The sequence below is a fragment of the Siphateles boraxobius genome, unplaced genomic scaffold (assembly GCF_051911475.1).
Source record: "Siphateles boraxobius isolate OS27281-9 unplaced genomic scaffold, OSU_SipBor_1 7, whole genome shotgun sequence".
In the NCBI taxonomy this organism is placed as follows: domain Eukaryota; kingdom Metazoa; phylum Chordata; class Actinopteri; order Cypriniformes; family Leuciscidae; genus Siphateles; species Siphateles boraxobius.
Window position 1 is genome coordinate 27,191,015 of NW_027509197.1, and position 16,046 is coordinate 27,207,060.

At 38.0% G+C, this 16,046-nt stretch overlaps 2 protein-coding genes across 2 annotated transcripts; both read right to left on the minus strand.

Moving 5' to 3' along the window:
• Nucleotides 1-235: 235 nt before the first annotated feature.
• On the minus strand, nucleotides 236-9,379 carry me3 (malic enzyme 3, NADP(+)-dependent, mitochondrial). Its single transcript, XM_077215347.1, has 15 exons — nucleotides 9,165-9,379; nucleotides 8,129-8,313; nucleotides 7,318-7,451; nucleotides 7,040-7,189; nucleotides 6,795-6,870; nucleotides 6,564-6,725; nucleotides 5,890-5,993; nucleotides 5,507-5,616; nucleotides 5,276-5,373; nucleotides 4,686-4,799; nucleotides 4,370-4,475; nucleotides 2,882-3,024; nucleotides 2,583-2,756; nucleotides 2,363-2,461; nucleotides 236-1,259 (listed from the first exon to the last, which is right to left on the minus strand). The coding sequence occupies exons 2-15, from the start codon at nucleotides 8,306-8,308 to the stop codon at nucleotides 1,098-1,100; spliced, it is 1,812 nt and encodes a 603-aa protein (XP_077071462.1). The 5' UTR covers nucleotides 8,309-8,313; nucleotides 9,165-9,379; the 3' UTR covers nucleotides 236-1,097.
• Nucleotides 9,380-11,029: 1,650 nt separating this feature from the next.
• On the minus strand, nucleotides 11,030-16,039 carry ildr1b (immunoglobulin-like domain containing receptor 1b). The gene is made up of 8 exons (XM_077215350.1): nucleotides 15,756-16,039; nucleotides 15,177-15,347; nucleotides 14,933-15,082; nucleotides 13,593-13,712; nucleotides 13,361-13,507; nucleotides 12,864-12,989; nucleotides 11,888-12,747; nucleotides 11,030-11,378 (listed from the first exon to the last, which is right to left on the minus strand). Exons 1-8 carry the CDS (start codon nucleotides 15,811-15,813, stop codon nucleotides 11,340-11,342), a joined length of 1,671 nt encoding a protein of 556 aa, XP_077071465.1. The 5' UTR covers nucleotides 15,814-16,039; the 3' UTR covers nucleotides 11,030-11,339.
• Between the last annotated feature and the right edge of the window lie 7 nt (nucleotides 16,040-16,046).

A 16,046-nucleotide genomic window follows, 5' to 3' on the forward strand; every position in this document is an offset into this window, starting at 1 on the left:
CCTAATGGGTGGAGCTAGAATATCAAACCACCAAAGTGGTGCTCACTGCAGATGTCCAGCTTCTCCTCCCTGGACATCTAGCAAGGAGGGGCTAGATGTAAGCTCCACCCATTTGCTCTACAGTGAGCAGCCACACCATAACTCTATCCCTCAACCCATTAGACGTCCAGAGAGGTGGAGCTGGACATCAGTCCAAAGCCTAGGACCAAGACGCTCAATCTCATAAACTAAACCATTTGGTTTTTTAAGCGTTTATTTAAAAGTCACTGTTCCTTTAAAATCTTGAATTTCTGAAAATATAATTCCATAGTCAAGCATTACTAATAATAAGCAGAGCATATTCCAAAATGAGAAACAACGTTAAAAACAATTCCACATGCTGCAATGAACAGAGGCATATAGCTCGCTTCTCGTGTGGACACTTAAATAAAAACAGATATGCTAAATCTAACAATTTCCAATTTCATTGCATGACAATTATACATTTAAAATGAGACAAACTTTGGTGTAGACAACAGGAGAAACTTGTAAAAAAAAAAAAATTGCATGAGAGCCCAATTCACACAGCAGCACATTAGATAACTACTTTACCTACCTGATAAAAATCCCTTCACAAACAAACATTCAAACCAGTCAGTTTGTCATTTCCCAGTGTCTCAAAAAAAAGTCTCTCCCTACACTGAAATTTGCATTTGCAGGGGTACTAAATACTTGGAGCGGATAACTGTTTAGAAATAAATGAAAGAGCTGACAGAACAATAATGAAGAACCAATATACTGGAGAGGAGGACCACTGAGAAACAAGCCTAATAAAGTGGGAAAAAGCTTGCAACTTCTTTAAACAGAGCTGAATTTTTTCCTTTTGAACTGAGCCACTGATCTAAAGACATTTTGAGCTTGAATGAACACTGCATTCTTTTATCGCTTTTAGCCCACAGCGGATACAGCTCATCTCGTGCCAAATCAGTGGGAACATGTAGTGTTTTAGGATTGGGTGGCCTGGAGCTGGAGTGTATATCGTCATGATTATGAACTGAGAAATAAGGCATGTGACTGATACAAGTATATCCCTTTAGAGAGGTTGATGGTCAAATAATCTACACGTTCTGAACCTTCATGGCATCCTTGGGCCAGCTGTATGAATCCAGAGTGAAGGAGTCATAGTCAGCGTTATAGACATTGGATAAAACAAAGGCCTCTTTATCTTTGGGTTCAGGGTACGAAGAGGCAATGCCCTGCTTGTAGGCATAGTCCACAATCTAAAGAAAAAGAGAGTGAACAAAATTATTGCTTTACTAAAGAGTACAGTGACAGACTTGCTCAGTTTTGCAATTAAAACTTGCGAAAAGACAAAATTCATCCATTTGTGATTACTTTGCTATTTTTTGGAACTATAACAAATGTTTGCAAACTTCATGCCATCAAATCTTTGGTAAACATTCAGCAGTTTTGCTTGAAGCTGATTTTTGTTGAGGGGAAGTTTACTTTGTTGTATGCTAGTGTATTATTGTGGTTACTTCAATATATATTATTGTGTGTGTGATCATACATTTTGATTTTGCACCGATTTCAGCTCACTGGCATTAGGGCTAATATCTGAAAAGCTTACCAAGGCTGCATTTACTTGGTTAAAAATACAGTAATATTGTAAAATATGAATACAATTTAAAACAACTTGTTTAATATACATTTTAAAATATTATTTATTCCTGTGATGGTAAAGCTGAATTTTCAACAGCCATCACTCCAGTCTTCAGTGTCACATGATCCCTTAGAAATCATTCTGCTGATTTTATCAATGTTTAAAATAGTTGGGCTGCTTAATATTTTGTGGATACAATTTTTTTCAGGATTCTCTGGTGAAAGAAAAAAAAAACTACTTGAATTTTTTAAAGTATTTCACTGAGATCTTTTGTAACATTTGTAATACCACTTTTGAATCTTGCTGAGTAAAAGTATTTTTTTTTTAAATCAAAAGTTACTGACATTAAACTTTTAAATAGTAGTGTACTTTGCTATATTAATAAATCTATTAAATTTAGCAAGATGACATTCCATATTTCTTATGGGTGCCAAAATTAATCTCTGAATTTAACAACAACCACATTGTTCTGTGTGCTAATACATTTTGATTTTGTTTACTAGCACTAGTGCTAACATTTGAAAAAGTAACAGGACAGATTTCACAGTACATCGGTGCTATACAGACTACTCTGACAACCTACTTTGCTATTAATAAATCTCTTAATTTAGCATGGTCTCATTCCATATTTGTTATGGGTGCCGAAATGTAGAGTTGGCTAATAAGACCTGTTCTTGAAGTAATCATCATCATTAACTGCATATGGGAACACTTACTGACCTTAACAGCAATTTTGAATGACACTTCTCGGATGGTATTCAGAGGAGGGTACAGTCTACCCTCAGCCAGATGCTCCTCAGTAACCATGTCAGATATCGCCTAAAAGAGAAATCAAATCCTTCATTTTAGCTTTCGCATTAAAAAAAATTGAAATCAATGCGTTTTGTACTGAAGCACAAATTCACGTTTACTATTGTTGCGTCCCTTCATGTGCATTTACCTCTGCTGTAGTAAGGAAAATGTCATCCGAGATGTGGCGAACACCACAGGCAATGACTCCCAATGCGACTCCAGGGAACACATAAGCATTGTTTCCCTGGCCAGGGATGAAGCTGCGCCCATCTGCCAAAGTGACCTTTTTAAAGGGGCTTCCGCTGGCAAATATGCCCCTTCCCTGTGATACACACACATGCCATTAAAGTATTTGGTCTGAAACTGCTATATGGGATGCTATAATAAGAGACCATTAGTTAACATCCCTCTCAGCAGTTTTATTCATTTGATTTCACTGAAGATTACCTCAGTAAGTGTGTAACACTGCTCTGCTGTGCATTCAGCTTTGCTTGTGGGATTGCTGAGGGCAAAAATAATTGGACGTTCGTTGTAAGCAGCCATGTTCTTGATGATCTTCTCAGTGAAAGCACCAGTTATAGCAGCCACACCTGTAGATAGATGGGATTATAAACAACGAACTTGACATTTTCAAACATTAAAAAACTATTATGCATTTAGCATTATAAACAGAAATACATTGACTTTTGTAAAAATATAAACGTTTATGCCCCTAATGGCTTCAATATGCCATTGCAATTATTATAGCATAAATTAAAAACTATTAAAGGGATAGTTCACCCAAAAATGAAAATTCTGTCAGTATTTACTCACCCTCATGTGGTTCAAACCCCGTAAGACTTTCGTTCATCTTCGGAACAAAAAATTAGGATATTTTTGATGAAATTGAGAGCTGGATCACTCCTCCATAGGCTTCTTCAGGGATTGAACTTGCAGGCCCCGAAAAGTTATTAAAGACATCGTTAGAATAGTCCAAGTGACTACAGTGGCTCAATTTTAAGTTTATCAAGCGACGAGAATACTTTTTGTGCGCAAAAAAAACAAAAATAACGACTTTGTTTCAACCATTCTTTTCCTTCTCTTTGGGCCTTGAGTCAGTTCACTAGTGATATAGCGCAGTTCTTCTGTTGATTGATATACGTCACATGCATCACCCACATGACCAGCGTCGGCCAATAGTGAGCCTACGTGTGACGTAGCTCTACGCAATCACAGTACGCTAACTGACTCAAGGCCCACAGAGAAGGACATGAATAGTTGAAATAAAGTCGTTATTTTTGTTTGTTTTTGCACACAAAAAGTATTCTCGTCGCTTGATAAACTTAAGATTGAGCCACTGTAGTCACTTGGACTATTTTAACGATGTCTTTAATAACTTTTCGGGGCTGTCATGTTTCAATCCCTGAAGAAGCCAATGGAGGAGTGATCCAGCTCTCAGATTTCATCAAAAATATCTGAATTCGTGTTCCGAAGATGAACGAAGGTCTTATGGGGTTGGAACAACATGAGGGTGAGTAAATACTGACAGAATTTTCATTTTTTGGGTGAACTAACCCTTTAAGATTCACCACGCACTATTATAAGTATAAAAAAAACATGAGAGGAGTTTCTGCAATCCTTCATTTTCATAACCTGCTTAGTATTCATTGTCAAATTCTGTAAATAAAACAAACTTAGATTTAATTTTTAGAAAAATGAAAATGTTTGCCTTGGCAACTGACTGAAATAAGTTGAAGTACTAAAATTACTAAAAATGAATTCAACTACAATTAAAAAAAAATATATAATTAAAATGATTTTATTTTTGGTTTTATTTTGATTATAAAAGCTAATTCAAAATATGAATAAATGCTATCACAGTATATGAATAATACTAAAATAATACTGGTATAGAAGTATATAGAGGTAAGTGGTATAGAGGTAAACACTCCTTACCAATTATAGCTGTGGGCTTAACAGTTTCCACCACTTCCTCTAGAGTCTTGATGTGCGGATGCTCATGTGCAAATTCCTCCTTTTCATGGTTCAGATGACTTCTGCCCTAAATGCCCAAATGACACAAAATAACAGTTTTGGTATAATGTTTAATTTTGGAAGCATTCAAATGCAGTTTATTGCTGTAATTGATGCATTTGCAGTTTCAATTAAGCCTACATACTTTTGTATATTCAGATGTTGAGGAGGAAGAAAAATATAGCTTTAATGAAAGAAATGACAAAGAAAGACAAGCTGGTGTGGGTTTGATTGTTACCTTGACAATTAGGCCTTTAGAATCCACCATCCAAATCTTCTTGGCAGCCTCAGCATGAGATACACCTTCCTTGGCCATGGCCATTATCAGTAAGTGAGCAATGCCCAAGGCAGCCTGGTCATGTGACAAACACAGACCAACACATCTGATCATCCTGAAATAACTTTTGTAAAGGCACGTTCATACTTCACACCAAGAAAGATAACTATATTTGTGTCCACACCAGCGGACGATATCGTTCTGTTTATTCTAATCTCTGCAGTTCTGTCGTGGCCGCTTTAAATGCTTGAGCTCTCAAAGCAGAATGGATTCTGATTGGCTGTCAATGTTTTTATTGTTCATCAGCTGGAAAAAAAAATAATTCTGAAAGTGACTCCAATGATATCTTGTCTCTGTGCCTTAACCGTAATAGTTGTGGTGTGGACTCTGCTATTCTTCATTTAGAACGATTTTTAGAACAACATCCTTATTGTTATAGTTATTGTCCTTGGTGTGAACGGGCCTTAAGCTTATAAGTGATTTGTAATGGGTCTTGTATTTGCTATTTCTCAGTAAAACTTTGTAACATCTTTCAATTGAATGCACATTACCTCTCCTGCTCCCTGAAATACGAACTTGTGGTCAGAGAGTTTATTCTTTGTGATCTTAAGAGCAGCAAGGATCCCAGCAACAGCAACCGAAGCTGTGCCTGAAAAAGGCAGAGAAAGAGATAAGTAAACAGTTTTATGGCTCTTGATAAAAGTGACACATGTTCCTTTATAAAGAATACAAATCATTATAGTACTATGTAATATATTTGATTTTACAGTGTGCATACTTACCCTGGATATCATCATTAAAGGTGCAATAACGGTTGCGGTATTTATTGAGAATACGAAAGGCATTGCTGTTCGCAAAATCCTCAAACTGAATTAGACAATTCATCCCATACCTGAAAAAAAAATATGGCATATCTTTACAGTCTGGAAGTATTTCACAAACATAATCTTACCCTTTAGTTAACTGTTAACTTGAGAACAACCTAACCGAATCATTGAGCTGAAAGCATGAATCACTTAATATCTTATTCATGAACAAATCATTCAAACCGGATTTGTGAACTTGATCAACTGATTCAGTGAAAATATCAGCTCAAAACAATGACTTGAACAACATGATGGTGAGTAAATTATCTTTCATTTCAGAATTTTAGTTTCAAACATACCTGTCAGTGACAGCTTGCATGAACTCATCAATGAGGTCATCGTATTCTTTGCCCCTCACTCTTTTGTGCTTTAAGCCGATGTACAAGGGGTCATCCAAGAGAGTCTGAACAAAAACAAACAGAAATGTGATAAAAGAAGACAACAGGACAATCATGTTTGTAAATTCAATGAAACCATGTTTGGAGACAGTAAGATTTTTTTTAAAGAAATAACATTTATTCAGAAAGGTTGCATGAAATTGACAGTAAATACATTTATATTTTTACAAAAGACTTCTATTTCAAATAAATGTTGTTCTTTTGAACTTTCTATTCATCAAAGAATTCCGAACAACATATTACACAAAAATAATAAGAATTGTTTCTTAAGCACCAAATGAGCATATTAGAATGACTTCTGAAGAAATGAGACACAGAAGACTGTAATGGCTATATACAAATCGCTGCTTTAAAAAAAACAGCCTTGCCATCACTGGAATAAGATGCATTACAAACAGATTACAATAGAAAAGTGTTACTTAAATATTAATAATATTTTACAATACTAGTCTTAACTGTATTTTTGATCAAATAAATGCTACCTTTGTGCACATAAGAGACTTCAAAAAGACAAAATCTTGCAGACCCCAAACCTTTCGTTTGACAGTAGTGTATTTATGCTAATCTCATTTTACCTGATTATCAGTGCCAACATCTAGCAGCACAGGCAGGCACTGCTGAGGTGGCACTCCTCCACATGCTGTATACAGAGCTAGTTTGCCCACTGGGATGCCCATTCCATAGCCACCCAGGTCTCCTAAGCCCAGGATTCGTTCTCCATCCGTCACAACTATGGCCTATTAATGCACATACAATGAAACGTCCATCTACTGGCACTGAATGACACTTTATCACTCTGCACATACCTTAATGTCCTCCTCCGGCCATGAGTTCAGCATGCTGGCAATATGCCCCTTGTCATGGATGGTGATAAACAGCCCTCTAGGAAAAAAAAAAAAAAAAATCAAAACCATGTGTTCCTTATATGTTCTTTCCCCCCCCCCCCCCCCATGCAGCTAAGAAAAACTGGTTGGACTGGTCTGAGTGTTTATAAGCATTTGATTCAGAATTGGTCTGGCTAAACCAGTCGTTCCAGGTCTAGATACCTCACCTTGGTCTTCTGAATGCAAGGCCATACTGTTGGCAGGCCAGGCCCACAGTAGGAGTATAGACAATTGGCATGAATTCTTCAATGTCAGAGGTCAACACACGATAGAAAAGCTTCTCATTCCTGTCCTGCAGGGTCATCAGCAATATGTATCTGTAGAGTTAGAATGGTTATTTTGAGTATGAATGGGAAATGGACCAATAAAAGTATCATCACTGTGCTTTTCATTTGGCATGGATCAGGCTGAGTTTATCCTGAATGTTTCAACGAAGTTTGTTTACTTGTCGAGAGGGTTACTGCGTGTCTCGTAGCTCTTCATGACACGAAGCACTTGGACATCCTGAGAGAGGAAACAGGGAGGAAGAAGGCCATGGATTCCCAGCTGTAACCTCTCCTCCAGGGTGAACGCCATACCCTGTTAACAGCACCATAACTTCATTAACAACATGTGACAGCTGCGAAAGTGAAAGAAAAATGCACAATCCTCCTACAGTTTGGTTGGAACACAAATTATCACCCTGCAAGTGTGTCTGCGCTGGGCAAACTTACAGCTTAGGGTAGATGCAGCACATGTTGGATCTATTTATTTCTGACCAATGGGAAGTAAGCATGGCCACCCTCCCCTGTTATATTCTCCACTCACCATTTACGTCTAGCAGTTTTCATTTGTCATGGCTTTTAAGTTCTACACTTTCTAATCATACCCATTCCTCATCCCACATCTCATTCCGACTTGAAAGTCTTTGCAAACAAGATACAGAGTGCAAAAGAAACATTTACACATTTCTATGACCCACCCAAAAGTGCTTTGCAAAACTCCTGAGTCATATCCTGCAACAATAATGAACTGATTTTAAGAAGCATATTCAGAGCATCCTCTCTTAATGCTTCATATTAATGCTTGTTGGTAGGGGCCAAACTCAGACTTTGCCTTCAGATTAAAGATCTCACAATGCCACTTTCACATTTCTTATCTCTGGGGACTTTAGCATTATTAAATGTTAGCTATAAAATCACATCAAAGCACCGGCTGCTGACAATCTAATGCCTGCTTTGTCACGTAGATCACGTTTGCACCCTAAAGATGCTTACTTTGTTCAAGTGGGGGTTCCTGGTGATATCATAGCCTCGTTTTTTGGTGAAGACTGTGCCCTTGGCGTTCACACCTGTGTGACAGACCCTCACTGTCCCTATGAGAGCAGGAGGGAGTGACAGAGGACTGGAGAAAACCCTGCACAGCGCCAGCACACTCTTGCCCGAGAGAGAGTTCATGATTCCTGCAAAATGAGAGAATTCAGGTTCAGAGATAATTCTTTTGGAAATTTCATTATGGTATAATCATGGTTTCCACCAAAAAAACAGGGGCCAGTTGCATAAACATAGCTATGTATGTTAGCTTAAGACTGTATCTTAAGAACTAGTCTTAACAACAAACAGTTAACCAAGTAATCAGTATTTTCAGATTCAAATTAGACTAATCTACTCGTTTTAGTAACTTAATTAAAAAAAAAAAGTTATGACCAGTCTTAAAGGGGAAAAAAGTGAGATGACCAACTAGTAAGGCTAGTCTAAGCAGTTTTTGCAACTGGTCACAGTTCACGCTGGTTTAATAGATGTTTTTTTTGTGCTACCTTAGAGCTCATCAAACCAGCTTTTAGATGTTCAAACTGGTTTTTGTAACTTTAGTTGACTATCCAAAAAATGACCAGCTACTGTACCAAATTAAGATGGGTTTTCCAACTAAATGATTTTACAGTAATATGAATAATGGTCATATCAATCATAAACTGTGGTCAATATATATCTTTTTTAATATTGTTATTATTATTATAAAGTGCTCCCGCTGTGCAAATAATAAATCACTACCGTAAAAGGCTAACGTTAACATTACACATTTTGGCAGGTTCAGCAACTTCGTCCTCTACCATTGTAAACAAGGCCTTTAGGTAGAACACATGCTTATAGCCACAAGAATTCTTTAAGTATTGTATTATGATCTGTAGATGTTCACCACGCTTCTTCAGTTAAACAACGGTAATGTTAATGTTTGAGGCCAAATGCACATTACAGCGAGGTTCAGCATTGTTCTGTAAGACATTTGTTTCCTAGCAAAGCCGCGTAACGTTACCTGAGAACAGTCAGTCCACCGGCACTTTCTGCTTCACTAGGTTTAATCCAAACGCTGACCTGCTGCTGCTGCTGCCGCCTGTCTCCACTGACCAGCCTTATCTGTAGATGATGTTGGAATCGACTGATAACGATCCAGGTTTGTTTAACATTGACACTGTTGCTTCCCAATCCCAACGCTCTCGCATTGGGCCCGCCCCCACTTGGACAGAAGTGGCCAATAGGATGAGGCGATGCGAGTGACGGAGCTATAAACAGAAAATGTGTTGGTTGGTCTAGCTCCCCCATTGTTTTGTTTGTTTGTTCCTCAAACGTTTTTTTTACAGTCTATGGTTCAAACCACAGGCTAGATTCAAACGTATGCATATAGAATATGCAGAATAAAAAGACACTTAATCGTGTATGTCTCTCGGAATCGATTCAAACATGAATCATGAGGTGGCACAACATTCAAACTTATAAGTTAAGTTGTATGGTCAAACTTGCACAAACACAAAAAAAACCCACACAAAATACTCCATAAACCGCGTATTCTTTGTAGTAATATAGTTAAGCATTTTGATATTATTAACAAACATTTTAATTGAAAAGTGTACATTTCTGCATTTATATTTCTTTATTTCAGACCCATGGGTCCATATTAAAAAAAGAAAAAGCATAAATGGCATGTTGGAAAATATTCAAAAGATCAGAAATCTCTCATTTAAAACATGTAAAAGTAACTTTATTGCTTGCAGTTTATCAATGTCTACATCAATTCTCAGCAAGACAATCCAAAGACCTTTTTTTATATTGGAAACCGTAGGTAAAGTTCTTTTGAGTACATGTTAAAGAATGGTACTGCTTGTCTTTTAAATGCAACTAATAACAATATGTAGCCAACTCATACACTCAAATATAAAACTGAAATCTTCCCAAGGATTGCATTTGGATAACCGCACTGTGAAAGACAACAAACAAAGCAACTAATCCAATATTAAAACTACTCCAGACAAAGACTAACTAAAAGTAAACAGAAAACCTAAACGAGCCAAAGATGCTCTTTTATGTACAACCTTCACTGAAGTGCCATCAATCTTAAAGTCTCATCTGTAAATTGTACTGATCAAATACCAAAAACCTTGCTGTGGTTAATAACTAAACAATGTACAGTGAAAACAGTACAAAGTTATAAAAAGTATGAAAATGTTTTCAAGTGATCACATGACATCTAAAAATCAATTTAAAATACATAAAATGTGTAAAGAAAAAAAAAGATGTACAGTGCATTTACTGTCTTTCAGGGGTCTATTGCAGGCCATCTATGATCACTGGTTAAAGCAAGGGTAGGCAATTTGTTCCAGAAACATTTTTTGTTATGCTGGTTTAAAGTCTCTTCACATCCTGATAGCAATCACTAAGTTAAGTGGTCTAAATATATTTATATGTATATATATTTATATATATCTTCTATGGAAGATGTAGGACCATAAAATGTTCGCCCAATAATTGTATTCGGTCTGAATGTAATGATACAATGTGGTAACTATTGCCTGTCAACGTATCTATTTCCATACCTCCACGCACCCTGCTCACGCAGACATCACATATCATCAATGTGTTTCATGCTATGCAGAGTTAGACAGACTTCAGTCACTGAGCACTGCAACCAAAACAGCAACCAGCTTTTACAGTTCCTCCTGAACCAAAACAACGAGCTTATGCTGAGTTCATGCTATAACTACTGTAATTTGGAAGATATGGAAACCTGTGACGTTTTACTCAGAGCGGTTTGTGACTCAATTTCAATGGCAACACTATCAACGCCGAAATTAATCTGCAGCAGTCAGGTGGTGCAGGTCAGTGCTCTTTAAGTTTTTTATGCTGTTTATTATTGTAATGTTATGTTTGAGACATGAGGTAGTTTAACGCCATCTCTCGTCTCGTGACACTTTGCAAACTTGACTGTATGCGTTCATGTGTTTTGAAGGAGGCATGCATGGCTTTAGAGATGCTCTGAAGTAAAGGTGAAATCTTATGCTTTCAAAGCTAGCTTGCTATTGCTAGAAAATTGCCTACCCTTCCTTTAATTCTTGTTCTAAAGTGCAACAATAGTCCCAATGACAGTAGTCCAATGGACATTCATTTGTAGATAGTGGGTAATGACAGAATCAGGTTGGAAACGAAGGATGACGACTCAGATCACAACGCTCGTGCCACTGCGAGAGCTCTTATCCTGTAAGACAGAGATTATTTATGATGAGAAAAACAATAACAATTATTTACATGCACTTTTATTCATTTAGAAGACACTTTTTGAAAGTGATTTAAAAATACAAAAAATGTTATTATATTTTTGTTCAAATCTCTTCATGTCAGCAAACCCAATGGATAGTTTTATATTTTAGAGTTCAGCCATAAATTAAACTTCTGTCATCATTTACCCTCATTTCATTCACCTGTATGACTTTCTTTCTTCTGAGGAACACAAAAGATGATATTTTGAAGAAGTTTTTTTCATACAATGAAGGTCAAACAAACTAAGACACTTTTAAAAATACCTTCTTTTGTGTTAGCAGAAGAAAGAAAGTTATACAGGTTTGGAATAACATGAGGGTGAGTAAATGAAGACAGAATTTTCCTTTTTAAGTGAACTATCCCTTTAAGTATGTCATTTTATTTGGGAGAACAGTATATAAATCACAGTCTCTTAGTGATGAACGAATCATAAATCTACATTCTTACCGAGAAGTGGTGGCTCCTCCTGCTGCGACCAGGCAAAATGTCAATGGAAGAGTAAGCTGGAGGTTTCTCAGTCAATCTCCCTTGAGATCGCTTTCCCTTTCTATAACCGTCGTCCTCGTCTGAACTCCAGGAGCCCCTACGAGGCGAATAGTTCCTGTCTCTAGGGTTTGTCGCACGCTCCAACTCCTCCAGCAGCTCCCCTTTACTGCGAACACGTGGATTAGACCTATCTGAACCTCCCCTGCGTCCTGCTGAACCTTGACCTCCACGCCTATCATCCCAGTCCGACTCATCGCTGTAGCTGCGTGGGATCCCTCTCCGTGAAGATGCTGGCTCCCTCCAGGAATTATCACGATGATGACCATTGCGGTTAGAGATACTGCTGGACTGACTGGATTGCCGGGGTCTTCCACCATCATTGGGCCGTCGAGAGCTTTGTTTCGCTCGGCCCACGATGGGTGGCAGCTGGATGACCCTGCGCTCTACACCTTGGACACCCATCTCGTCCAGGGCTGAGAGCATGCTGGGCGGCCTGGCTGAAAAAGACACAGCTTGTTGTATGGGTTGAGGTGGTGGCGTTACATATTGGGGTTGTGGGGCTGCATATTGATGTTGAAGGTTTTGGTGCGGGACTCCTGTGTAGTGATGTTGAGGTTGGTGCATCGGGACGGCCATGTCCATCCCTCTTACTTGGGTCTCCAGAAAATCTAACACCTGGTTATTGCCACGTACACTTCCATTAATGCTGCCATTGGCCTGGAATCCATGCTGAGGTACGAATTGTGGGGCAGGTTGAGGGGCATAATTAACCATCGGGGCCATGTGAAGTTTGTTTTTAGATGAAGGTTCAGAAAAAGACCCTGTAGAGAACATATTATTAGTGTCACTCCATTACTGTTCTTTGATGAAGCTACAATGTTATTAGCAGAAATTAGTAAGATAAGATAACAGTTATTAGTAAAAAAGTAAAACTGACCAGAATAAAGTAAAGGGTTCCCCTGAGAAGATGCATTTGAGGCAATGGGGGCATAGATGGGCTGGCCATGGAGCCATGGTACCATTGCTTTTTGAGCGTCACGCATCATTTTGTGGCGCATCATCGCTAAAAAGACAAATGAACAAGTATTTTACTGCATTTTAATACAATACAACTTTTTAGGATGGGCTGTTTAATATTCATATTTAATATTATTAATATAAATCATGTTATTAATAATAAAAACATTTCTTATTATTTAAAATAATACATATACTTATTATCATAGTCTACCAGTTGTATAAATATATATGTACACATGAGTATATATATAAATAAAAAATCGACAAACTAATCAATTATTATGTGAAGTCAGTCATCAGTAGACATTTATATTAAGAACCTGATAACCAGTAGAATTAGAACACTGTGAATATATGTAATATTGCCTAGTTTGGTAGATGGACAGACAAAGACACTTCAATGCGGGTGAATACCTTCTTCTGGGCAGCAGCAAGTACGAGGACAGCAGGGACAACGGACATAGCAGCAGCAGTTCTGAGGACAGCACTGGCAGCAGCAGATACAAAGCAGCATGATAAGGAGCAATGCCCCAAGGATGATAAGCAGCACAGTCAGCCAGTCTGGGAGGAAGAGGGCATGTGACCTCAAAAGTATCTATAAACATTTTTGTGGTTAAAAGAAAGTCTTTGGTGTGTTAATACTTACGATACACAACGAGTCTGATTTCCTTGTCGGAGTCTCCCACAACATCTCCCGCTGCGTCGATGGAGCAGAAATACATGCCATTGTCCCACCACATGACCTCATTGATAACCAGGTCTGCATCTGTTAAACACACATACAAAACGAAGAATTAGAAAACATATGATTATAATGAATTATATTCTATTGTATTGTATAATGAAACATTGTATAATGAATTGATTATAATGAATTGTATATGTATAATGAATATAATATTTTCTCTGCACTCAAAGTGCTTTACATAGAAGGGGGGAATCTCCTCAACCACCACCAATATGCAGCATCCATCTGGATGAAGCGACGGCAGCCATATTGCACCAGAACGCCCACCACACACCAGCTTATTGGTGGAGAGGAGACAGAGCTATGAAGCCAATCAGTAGGGATGATTAGGAAGCCATGATGGACAGAGGCCACTGGGCAAATTTGGACAGGATGCCGGGGTTACACCCCTACTCTTTCGAAAGACATCCTGGTATTTTTTGTGACCACAGAGCCGGGCCTAGGTTTAACGTCTCACCCGAAGGATGGTGCTCTTTGACAGTATAGTGTCCCCATCACTATACTGGAGTGTTAGGACCCACACAGACCACAGGGTGTGCGCCCCCTGCTGGCCTCACTAACACCTCTCCAGCAGCAACCTGGTTTTCCCAGGTCTCCCATCCAGGTACTGACCAGACTCAGCTTAGCTTCAGTGGGCAACCAGTCTTGGACTACAGGCTGATAAGACTGCTGGCTTTATATATATATATATTTATATATATATACACACACTGATTTAATGTGATGTGAGATCCTGATTAATGTTTTTGAGATTGTAATACATTGTTTCAAATGACTGTGGTTCTGTGTACACCAGTGGTTGTCACATAGCTGCCTACACTGTAATTAACACTAAAATCCCTCCTGTTATTATTATAAATATAAATACTATAAATTATTACTTGATCAAAGCCTTACTGTTGCACACAATCTACTACATGGCTTCTGCCCTCTAATTGATAGTAAGTCAAAGGCCTTTTATTATTATATTTTATTAATATTTTTACACTATGGACCTCTGGATAAAATATTTTCTCCTCGAATATGAGCTTCATATTCTCACTATGTCATTCTTTATGGGCTATAAAAGCCTGATGTATCAAATATGCAAACTTATTATTTATTTTTTAATTTATCTAAAAGTTCAATAAACTGATCCATTTTTAAAAAGGGTTTTCTTACTATTATTTAATGTATCAGGCTTTACAGGGTTAAAACATCTTGTTCAGAGTTTTAAGCTCCAGTAGGTCAAGACTCACTGTTGTTTATGGATATCTTGCGCTCTCGATACTCTGTTCCCAGAGTAGCTTCACCGACGCCTCTTTTCTGAATCACTATGCGGACAGTGCGCTGAATGTCTGGACAATCATTGGCTGGGTCTTGCTTCAGACCCAGAGCTGCTTGATATGCTGAAGAAACAGAGAACCATACAGGGTCACATTAAAAGCTTTGCACACAACAGTTTTGCAGCACTCGAGCCTTCTATATTCAGTTCACCCTCACCAGCTGAGTAGTATTCCAGCACTGGATCCAAACAGAAGGACTTGTATCGCCATGTGACCAGGACATCTTGTGGGTTTGCAGAGGTGGAATAGTCACAGCGCAGAGTGACAGAAGCAAACAGCATTGTGTTTCTCTCTGTTTGAGGAACATTAACCTGGATAGACAACAACTCTGGGAAAAGAGAGGGAGAGAGATCAATAAACATACTGCTTGCATTAGGGTTCCCACAACTTTTGGCCAACGATTTTCCCAGTCACTATTATTTTGTATTATTATTTTACTCACAAAGAACGATTTTTATCCAATGAAATATTTTAAAAAGAACTATTTTCCTATATAAAAAGAATTAAGGTTCAATAAAACATAATATCAAAATAATAATAATATTAGCTGGCATTAAGCTTGTAAATCACGTGATCGGGTTTATCGGCCTGTCATATTTGCACTTGCTGATCATTAACCTCGCCACTGAACTAACAGAATTTGCAGAAAATATTTGAAAAGCGGTATAACCGTGATAGTAAACATCCCATAATATTCCACTTTAACGACTGTCAGTTATTTTGAATGACAACTTACCTGTTGGAAATATGCAGAGCACGAGCGCAAGCACCTTGAGTTTCAGTGTTCCTTTCATGTTTCTCAGTAACACGGAAGTTTTTTCTTTTACTGTATTTTTCCAGAACACAGCCGCAACTTATAATTGCGACTCAATCAAATAGATTACAGACAATACAAAGACAATCGCCATCACGAGTACATCCAGAAATGTTCTTATTTACCTATATTCTCTCGAGTCAGTGTAAAGTAAACACCTTTGCTCTTTGTCAGGTCGATAATACCCTCCCCCATTCCATGATGACGCCACAA

Coding starts and splice junctions, on each gene's coding strand:
- me3 (XM_077215347.1), bottom strand. CDS start 8,308: ATGAACTCTCTCTCGGGCAAGAGTGTGCTGGCGCTGTGCAGGGTTTTC. Junction 5,994..6,563: donor ATGTTGGCACTGATAATCAG/GTAAAATGAGAT, acceptor GTTTTTGTTCAG/ACTCTCTTGGATGACCCCTT. Junction 2,462..2,582: donor TTTTCCTTACTACAGCAGAG/GTAAATGCACAT, acceptor TTTCTCTTTTAG/GCGATATCTGACATGGTTAC.
- ildr1b (XM_077215350.1), bottom strand. CDS start 15,813: ATGAAAGGAACACTGAAACTCAAGGTGCTTGCGCTCGTGCTCTGCATA. Junction 15,083..15,176: donor GCTGGAATACTACTCAGCTG/GTGAGGGTGAAC, acceptor CTGTTTCTTCAG/CATATCAAGCAGCTCTGGGT. Junction 12,748..12,863: donor GAACCCTTTACTTTATTCTG/GTCAGTTTTACT, acceptor TGTTCTCTACAG/GGTCTTTTTCTGAACCTTCA.